General features: G+C 32.1%; 1 protein-coding gene across 1 annotated transcript; it reads left to right on the top strand.

Moving 5' to 3' along the window:
• Positions 1–204: 204 nt before the first annotated feature.
• On the top strand, positions 205–4,076 carry LOC121208242 (sulfate transporter 2.1). The gene is made up of 12 exons (XM_041078785.1): positions 205–735; positions 818–866; positions 954–1,161; positions 1,264–1,438; positions 1,529–1,594; positions 1,696–1,926; positions 2,009–2,135; positions 2,223–2,509; positions 3,053–3,246; positions 3,380–3,468; positions 3,573–3,649; positions 3,727–4,076. The coding sequence occupies exons 1-12, from the start codon at positions 418–420 to the stop codon at positions 3,847–3,849; spliced, it is 1,944 nt and encodes a 647-aa protein (XP_040934719.1). The 5' UTR covers positions 205–417; the 3' UTR covers positions 3,850–4,076.
• Positions 4,077–10,737: the final 6,661 nt, after the last annotated feature.

Here is a 10,737-nt window from a genome sequence, read left to right as displayed (position 1 = left end):
AAATAAATTAAGAATATTTTAAATAATTATTATTAGAGTTTTTATATTTTACAAATAAATTAAGAGTGTTTTAAAAATATAGTAAATATTAAAAATATATATTTTAAAAAAAACAGATTACAATGTTTTAAATATGGTTGTGAAATAAAATATATATACCCAATATGCAAATATATTTAATATATATAGAGAGAGAGAGTCTGTGGCTTTCATGATCTAGAAATAGCGCTCTTATTTTCTCCACTAATGTCATAGGCCAGTGATGTATCATCCCTTGAGTTACCATCTATAAGTCAATGTCATATCATGTCTTTTACAGCGAAAACTTGAAACAAAAATAAAATAGCGATCGGAGTGGTGAAGTAGCTGAAAAAAGAAAGGGCTTTGGGTTACCCCAAACACTTCAAAACAAAAACCATGGCTTCTCCACTCAATAATACAACAACCAGTGATCAAGAAATGGCAGACCTTGAGAGACATGACTGTGTTGAAAGGGTCCAGTGGGTCCTCAACACCCCCAAGCCACCAGGGCTTAGCCAAGAGCTCATTGGAACTGCTGTTTCATGGAGAAACAAAGTCCCATTTCTTAACATGCAGTCCGGGTTGAAACATGAACTCTTTTCAATGTTGAAAGCAACCTTTCCCATCCTTTCTTGGTGTCAAAAGTACAAACCAAATCAGTTCAAGCGTGATTTACTGGCTGGTCTAACTCTTGCAAGCCTCTGCATTCCTCAGGTTTTTACTTTAAGTTCAATTCTCCATCAAATTCTGCCCCCCCTCCCTTTTCTGTTACTCATATCATTGTATTTTCGTACAGAGTATCGGATATGCAACTTTGGCGAAACTTGATCCTCAATATGGCCTCTGTAAGCTGCTAGATGAAAATTTTTGCTATAGTTTTGGCGTCTTAAATTGATTACATCTTATATTTTACTAATGAATCTGTGGATCAGACACGAGTGTCGTCCCACCTCTCATTTACACCCTGATGGGAACTTCAAGAGAGATAGCGATCGGACCGGTGGCCGTGATTTCACTCCTTCTATCGTCGATGGTTCAGAAACTTGAGGATCCAATGGCTAATCCCATTGCTTACCATAAACTTGTGCTCACGGTAACTTTCTTTGCGGGTACCTTTCAAGCTGCCTTTGGACTCTTCAGGTTAATTTATCACTTCTTTTTCTCTTGCCATTAACCCCTTTCTTTCCCATCATTTTCTTACAAAATTTCATACATATTTTAATCCTTGTGGAGATTTTACAGGTCAGGTTTCCTTATCGATTTTCTTTCACATGCTGCAATAGTGGGGTTCATGGCAGGCGCCGCCATTGTCATTGGTCTTCAACAACTTAAAGGACTGCTTGGAATCACTCATTTTACGAACAAGACCGATGTTATCTCTGTCTTGAAAGTCGTTTGGAGTTCCTTCCAACATCCCGTACTGTCCAATCACTTAACAAATCATACGAGTTCTTGAATTCGCCAATATTAAATTCTTCTTTTTTTTTTCTTTTTTTTTTTACTGCAGTGGAATCCTTATAACTTCCTACTCGGATGTTCTTTCCTGATATTCATCTTAATCACAAGATTTTTGGTAAGAACTGCAGCTTGTTTCCCAAAATTTGATCAATTGAATATCTGCATCTTCAAGAAATCATCTTTAAATTATTATTATTTCTATAATTTGTATATCAGGGTAGAAAGAACAAAAAACTATTCTGGTTGCCAGCCATTGCTCCTCTGGTGTCTGTCGTTTTAGCCACACTCATCGTTTTCCTTACCAAAGCCGATAAACACGGAGTTAACATCGTGAAACACATCAAAGGAGGCTTAAATCCAAGTTCAGTTGATCAGCTGCAGTTCAACGGACCACATGTTGGGGAACTGGCTAAGATTGGGTTGATTGTAGCTATAATTGCACTCACGGTTGGCGTCTGAGTCTGACTTAATCTTATATGTTCGTTAAGTCTTTATAACAGCTTACTGTTCTACTTTTTGTGAATCATAGGAAGCAATTGCAGTTGGTCGATCTTTCGCAGCCATAAAAGGTTACCACCTTGATGGCAACAAAGAAATGGTAGCCATGGGGTTCATGAACATCATCGGTTCCTTCACTACTTGCTATGTCGCAACCGGTAATTAACCTACCTTCATTTATATTCCTACTTGTACCACCCTTTAATTCAAATAACTCAAACCCGAGTCGGAGTAAAATGTTGCAGGTTCATTCTCGCGGACAGCGGTGAATTTCAGCGCGGGTTGTGAAACCGCAATGTCGAACATTGTGATGGCTGTTACGGTGTTCATATCATTGGAACTTTTGACAAAGCTGTTGTACTACACACCGGTGGCGATCCTTGCTTCGATTATTCTCTCGGCGCTGCCGGGACTCATCGACGTCAATGAAGCTTGCAATATTTGGAAGGTTGATAAGCTAGATTTCCTGGCTTGCATTGGGGCCTTTCTGGGAGTGCTGTTTGCAACCGTGGAGATTGGCCTTCTTGTGGCGGTAACACTTACTTTCACTCTGAACCACCCAACAAGGTTGTTGCACCATATGATTAATGTGACACGTAAAAATTAATTAAAACGTAAAAAATATATGAAAATGTCTAAATATTCCTAATATGAATTATTAATCTATATATAAAATACCTTAAATAGGATTAATTATAACATGAGAAAATGATGCGAGTGGACTGTGAACTCTTCTGTCAACAGTAATCTCCAACATGGTTGAGGCATGCATTTTTAAAAAAAAAAAGAGAGAACATTTTACAACACAAAGAAAGGTTCATATCTTATAGGGAAAAGTGTACATGACATAGACATAAAGTCAACTATGTTGTCTCAACACGTCAGATTTAGTTTCCGAGAAACGATACATATTGGTCTCGAATCAAACAAAAGGCTCTTTGTGAAATGTGAGTCTTATAAATTGACATGTATGGTGTGTGAGGCCTTGAAAAATGTCAGGCATGCCACTCTGCTTTCGTCATTGCAAAGGTTTTATCAATACTCTATAGGTACCTAAGTTTTAATATGGTTGCAGGTAACAATATCATTTGCAAAGATAATAGTGGTATCAATTCGACCAGGCACTGAAACCCTTGGAAAGCTTCCTGAAACTGATGCATTCGGTGATGTCAATCAATATCCAATGGCTGTCAAGACTCCAGGTGTCTTAATAATGCGCCTCAAATCTGCTTTACTTTGTTTTGCAAACGCCAATTTTGTCAGAGAAAGGTAACTACTTAATTCACCTCTACCCCCACAGTATTAAAATATGACATGGTATTAAAATGCTCCAAGACAAGCAAGAAACATCATGAAAAAAGCATTCATTATTATGGAGTAATGATTTGTTTTAATTTTTCAGGATTATGAAATGGGTTATTGAGGAGGAAAAGGACAGCAAGCTGAGAAATGCAGAAAAGACTATTCAAATAGTAATCCTTGACATTTCTAGTAAGAGTTGGTGAAATATGGATTATGTTTTGAAGAGATTATTGAATCATTTATTCTTTAATTGTTCCTCACAATGGAATTTGCATGTTAATGAATGGTATTAGATTTGATGGACATCGATACATCGGGCATCGCATCTCTGGAGGAACTGCATAAGAATTTTGATTCAAATGGGATGAAGGTATGTATACAAGGCTATGTTATTTTACGTTTTTTTTTTTAAACTCATGTATGCTAATTTGCATCTGGCTGTTGCAGCTGGCTATTGCAAACCCTAGGTGGCAAGTTATTCACAAGTTGAAATTGGCTAACTTTGTGCCCAAAATTGGAGGAAGGGTGTTCTTAAGCATAGGCGAAGCGATGGCATCTTTTTCCGTCTAAATAAAAACACCATTCAAACAAATCTCTATATATTATTAAGTTTGAAAAACACAAGGTGTGGTTTTATATATTTTGTTTTGTTTCATCTATGTTATCGAAACTTATGATAAATTTGGATATCCAAATATGTACCCTATGAATGTATGTATACTTAATGTGAGACGTGATAATGAAAATGTTTGCACGAAATTAAGTTTCTAATTTTAATATATTTCATTTTTTGATCATGTTATTAGAATTTATGCATGGATATAAGATAATAAGAGCTTTAACTCAATGAAGAAATAAGTTGGATGGTTTTTATATTAATTTCTTTTATTTATGTTACTTGAATTTCGAGATAAATTCCTGAACAAATTTTTATATATTTAAAGTACTAGATTGTTTTTTTTTTTCTCTTTGACATTTTGTTATTTTTATAACTCCCAAGTATAAGTGACAAAGATAAATAAAAACAGCAACAAAAATTCAATTTTGTCATGTTTTCTCCAAGTCCAAGATCTTTAATATTGTCATATCTAAATCCATACCTTCAGTGTACCAACATCTTTAATATTGTCATGTCTAGATCCATACTCAGCTTTGACAGCACATACACCATTTTTCAAGAAAACAAAGGTTACTAATTATATTAAATAATATTCAACTCATTCAAAAACGCGTCTAGGTTCAATGTACCAGACTTAGTGGAGAGGCAGAAGGATTAATTTCTGACCAAAGACTAAAGTATATTGGGAATATTGGCTTTAAAGTTAGTGCTTCACTTTGGGTCTTTGCTGTTGGTCTCTTTTCTTTAGGGTTCAATAGCAAAACTCTACTTTTAGCCTTTCTATTATGATTATTTATTTAGTTCCTTAGCTCATTGAGACTTGAGAGACCTAATTATAAGGAAAAAACCTGTCCACGTTCATTGTATCTTAACGCGAGCTCATTCCACTTTGATCGGCTTTTGTTTTACGCATGGCAGCTGAAATTTGAGTTAGCCTCTCAACTAAAAGGCTATTCCGCTCAATTCCACAATGATGAAGTCGATTTTAAGAATAGAACAACCTAAAAAATATAGATGCCTCGTTAATATCTTTAACCACTTTGTATTGCTATGCTAAAAATGATAATGTGTATCAATATAATCATATTAAATTAATTCTTTTAAATATTTTATTAAATTTAAAATTTTACTCTTATATTTTTATATTAAATAAAAACATAAAGTACTCTGTTCGTTAATCGATAAATATCATAAAAATAAATATAAATTCTGTATAATGATTTATTTGGCTTTTCAACTTTATAATAAAAAAATTATTTTAATCTTTAATTTAATTTTTCACTTCTTTTAACTATTAAACTTATATTGTTTGTCAAATCACCTCAAAATAGATAGAAAAGCTAACATCTATTAACTTTGCTGATACACATTTATAATTAATTAATTTTTAAAAATTTAAAGATGTTTTATAATTTTATACTTTTTTAATAATTTCAATGATTTTATGTTTGATTTGATGAATTTTGTCAACACAAGTTTAAGGCTCGAACAATCAAGCCCAGGGCTTGGCCCAACCCAAATCATTTTTCTATTTATATTATATTATATTATATTATATTATATTATATTATATTATAACGCATAAAACTAAATCTAACATATAATATTATAAATTAAATATTAAAAATTGTTAATAGGCTTATATATACAATTTTAATAAGTGAAAAAATATAAAAAATTATTAAATATTAAATAAAATTAATATAAATATATATTTTAAAAATAAAAAATTAAAATGAGTGAGTCTAAATATACTTAATTAGCTATTTATAAATATGAGTGGGTAAAATTTTAAGTCAATATCTCAGATCGAGTTTAAACAAATATATAATATATTAATATTATGTTTAAACTTTAACTCAAAACATCTCCACGTACATCTAAATGCAATAGTGTTTTGAAAGGGTAAGAAAATCTTTGTTGGATATAATTACTACGAAAAAGATTGCATCGTTAAAGTAAATTATACTGGGCTTTCGAGTTTGAAATATGGAATTTTAATTTATGAATATACTCTTATTTTATAAAATAAAATTATAAAAATGTTATAAATAATTTCAATTTAACCTTTCGAGTTGACACGATTTTTGCATATCTTTTCTATCAATATTACTCTATAATTTGCCCATATATTTTTATTAATAAATAAATGATATGTCACCCAATGAGATTATCCATTTGTCACTATTTCAAGAGCCTCTATAGAAATGCTTTTATAATTGTTTATGTATCATGTATATTATTGTGCCCGCGTGTCGGATTCACCAAAAATAATATTTTTACGCTTAAATAGTAAATAAATAATAATATAAAGAGTAAGGTCGATTCCACAAAGATTGGATATCTAAATTTGTTATTAATTCAACCAGATTGCGCATCTAGACAACTTTCGTGTCACGATATATGATGGTCTATGAAAAAATAAAAAGAGGAATCTAAATATAATAAAAGTAATTAAAATTGTTGGGGATCGACTCGTATAAATAACGAAATAGAAAAGAGAGAGAAGATTGAACACAAATTTTATGTGGAAAACTCTTTCGAATAAGATAAAAACCACAGGAAAAAGAGCCTTCGGCTTTTTACTAAATGAGTAAACAAACGAGAATACAATATTGAAAAAAATAAATCTAAATATACTAAACATACATTGCCCAAAATCCCGAATATAAAGCCTTCTAACTAAAACACAAAATTTTCTTAAAGCTCTTTTAAAGCTATTCCTCAATTGTGTTATGTTATAATTTTCATCAACCTTTCTAGAGTTACTAAGGCCTTTTTATAGGCCAAATTCGAAGGTCAAATATGAGTAAAACATCCTAGAATCAAAGTTTGATTGGGAAAAATAATCAGAATTTGACTAGAAGAATAAACTTGTTTTAGGTGGGAACACATCGCCATGTTGTATGTTGCCTTGTTGGGACATCAAATGTCATGTCATCGAGATGTCGATTTGTTCTTGTCGGGGCCACTTGCTTGTTTCATCCATTTTTCATTTCAAAAGCCCATGTAGAAATGTTTCTCTAATTGTTTATGTGTGATGTATATGTGTGTGTGCGCGTGTGTGTGTCGGGTTCACCAAAAAATAATATTTCCACGCCTAAAGAATAAATAAATAAATAGCAATATATAGAGTAAGGTTGATCCCACAGAGATTGAGATATCTAAAAGTGTTATCCGATTCAACTAGATTGCACGTTTAGACAACTTTCGTGCCCACGACATATGACGGTCTATGCAAAAAAAAAAGAATCTAAATTTAATAAAATTAAAAATAATTAAAATCAAAATAATATTAAAAATAGGCAAAAATGGAATTTAATTAAATAAGTCAATATGATGAAATTTCAGCTTCAGGCTCGATTTTGCTCCAAGTTCGAACAAATCCTTGATAACAAATTTTCTCATTCAACCAATAAGTTAGTTATAGTGATTGAGGACTCCTTAGACCACCAACACTTCCATGTGTAAATTAGTTGCGGGAATTGTTGGATCTGGTGCCCTATGTGTAGTATTTTCATCTAAGTACATGATAACTCTTGAAAAGAGTTATATTTCAAGCCTCTAGATTGGATTAATTGATTGTAATTAAGAAAATATGTTTGCATTTTTAGATATTTTTAGGACATTACATAACAAAGTTTGGATTGTGCTATACATGTTATTATTTGTGACTTCTATAATTGGGGAAGAAATGTGTTGTGTGTGGTTGACAGCAGATGCAGGATGAAGAAGAGAAGATAAAAATGATAGGAAAATGGAGGAAGTGAAATACTGCCATGACAAAATGTTGGTTAGATTGCCAGCACGAATGCCATAGAAATTCTAGGAAGATAACGCAGCACTCAGTCCATGTCACTCTCAGCCAGCTGTACATATACCAGATAAATCACCCTGAAAAAGAGGAAGCAAGAGGTGTGTGTTGAGAGGGAGAAACCTACCTTATAAATAAGAAAAAAAGAAATGAGAAAGAAAAGAAGGATCAAAGAGAGAGAAAAAGATAGAATAACGATTTCTATCTCTCTGCATCAAATTTTTGTGTATTCTCAGAGGAATAGTGAAAAGGGTAGCAGCTTAGAGAGCATAAGAATTATAGACGCAAGGAAGGGGAAGAGAAATTTGCCCTAGGTTTTGCATCAATTCTCATTATCAGAGTGAAAGCTGGAGTAGCGAAAGCTTACTACAGTTCTGCCTTTATTTTCTGATTTGAGTTTGTGATTTTTTAATTTAAACAATGACGTTGAATGGTTCTATTATGAATTCTAATGTTCAACCTATGAACTAATTTTCTTTGGGTTGGAATTATTCTGGATGAATTTTTATTAACTTTTAATGCCCATGGTTTGATTTTGAGTTGAATATTGTTTCATTCAATTTGTGATTATTTTCAATGCATGTATGCAAGCTTTAGACGTAGATGACTGTGTACCATGTTATTAGATCTAACTTAATTCTAGAAAGATAAATTAGATTGGATTATAATCGGCTGATACAAGCAAGTACTCAAAAGATTAATTGTAGCACTCTAGACAAAGAAGTTGCAACTTGTAAGGAGAATGGAGAAAAATCTGGATATTATTCTTGAGTCTATAGACATACAAAAACTCAGAATGATATCTCAAAGTTTGTCTTTCAAAAGAAGTAGACTGTAACGTCTCCTAACCCTATACCGTCGCCGAAACAGGGTTACGAGACATTACCAATCAGTACAGTCCAATTCTGGTCATTAATTAAAATAAATATTCATAATCATCTTAGTTTTAAGATGTCGTCCCTTTAATGGGCCCTCGCAGTCCAATATGAACAGTAAATTCAATTCGGGACTAATTTAGAATCACTACGAATTTTTAGTAAATTTCAAAATTCATATTATATACAGTTGCCAACCATAATTTACTCATTTCATCAATACTTCTACAACCTAAATGACTCTCATAAAACATCCTAGGTACATGCCATTACTACTACTCAACATACTTTACCTCATTAAATTCAGGATCGGCCTGGGATGTTGATTCCACGGTTTAGCCTTAACTTAACCTGCGCACGAAAACAAACCGTACGCTGAGTATACACTCGGTGGTATTTTTATAATCTGAACACTTAAACAATTATAAAAATATTAAGTTATATATATTGAACTATTCAAACTCAATGAGAATTCAAACATTCACTTTCCAACCAATGTTTTGGTCTACTTTAAATTTCAAATCATTTATTATTTTTCAATAACAATTAATCAATCAGTAATGTTCATTAACACTCAGAATAATTATTTATTCAGTAACAGTCAGTTATTCGGTAACAATCAATTATTCAATAATAACCAGTTATTCAGTATCGATCAATTGATCGGTTATTCATTAACAGTCAATTATTCAGTAAAATCAGATATTCAGTAACTATTAAGTTATTTAGTAGCAGTCATTCATTCAGTGACAATCAGTTATTCAGTAATGATCAATTATTCAGTAATATTCAGTTATTCAGTAATAGTCTAATATCTAGTAACAGTCAGTTATTCGGTAACAGTCAATTATTCAGTAATAATCAGTTATTTTATACCTTTATTTACCCCTATTAACATGACTCAGACTCAGACGGATACACGGATCCAACCAACACACCAGAACGGCACATAGTGCCTCATCGGCCGAAGCCGAAACAGTAACAGTAACAGTAGCAGTACGGTACACAGAGTACCTCATCAGAACAAATCCGGAATAGTAACAGTAACAATAACAGTATTCAACACACAAAGTGTTGAATCGGTAACGGTAACAGTAACAATGTTCAACACACAAAGTGCCGAATCAGTAATGGTAACAGTAACAATATTCGACAGACACAGTGCCGAATCGATAACAGTAGTAGTAACAATATTCGACACACAAAGTGCCGAATCGATAACAGTAGCAGTAGCGGTAACAGTAACTAGCACATAAGTGCCTAAAATACGGCACATAAAGTGCCCGATCGGTAAAGTCGATAAATCCCGTACTCTTCCAATCCTATGGCATGCCAATTATATTCGACTAGCCCGACAAGTTAATAGGAAATTTAATTCTTATTCCAATTTTACTTAATATTCATATTTACCCCTATTAACAAGACTCAGACTTTGGCAGATATACGGATTCCAACCAAACACACCAGTATGGCACTCAGTGCCTGAACACTTCCAAATCCTATGGCATGCCAACTATATTCGACTCAGTCTGACTAGTTAATAGGGTATTCAAATCATTTTTCTATTTCAAATTTGCTTTCAATGCAATCACAATTTCTCATATTTCAATATCCAACCAATACACATTTCAATTAATCATAATTCCATTCCATTCAATTCAATTCCATTCAATTCAATCCAAATCAAATCAAATTCACTTTTCCACTTTCTAATCAGTATACAATTCAATACCAATATATATTTCAGATATTCACATATAATCATACTTCGGTTCAATTCCAACCACTTTTCAATCAATACACAATTCACATATTTACACATATTCATAATTTATTTTATTTTTATTCAATTCATATTTATTTATTTATTTATTTATTGTCCAATAAAATATAAAATCACTAATTGCTTTTCAATCAATATACATTTCAAATAATCACATTCAATTCAGTTTGGTTTAATTCCATATCATCCAATCAAAGCCATTCCAATATTAACTTCTCATGTATTTTATTTGTTTCACTTTTCCAATCAATTTACATTTTAATTTCAATTTCAATTTCAATTCAATAACAATTCACATATATTCATAAATCAATTCAATATAATCAATATTCAATCCATTTCATATACTCATCTCAAAACACCTACT

The sequence above is a fragment of the Gossypium hirsutum genome, chromosome A10, assembly GCF_007990345.1.
Source record: "Gossypium hirsutum isolate 1008001.06 chromosome A10, Gossypium_hirsutum_v2.1, whole genome shotgun sequence".
In the NCBI taxonomy this organism is placed as follows: domain Eukaryota; kingdom Viridiplantae; phylum Streptophyta; class Magnoliopsida; order Malvales; family Malvaceae; genus Gossypium; species Gossypium hirsutum.
Note: the sequence above shows the minus strand (reverse complement) of the source record. Positions and strands in the feature narration are given on the sequence as shown.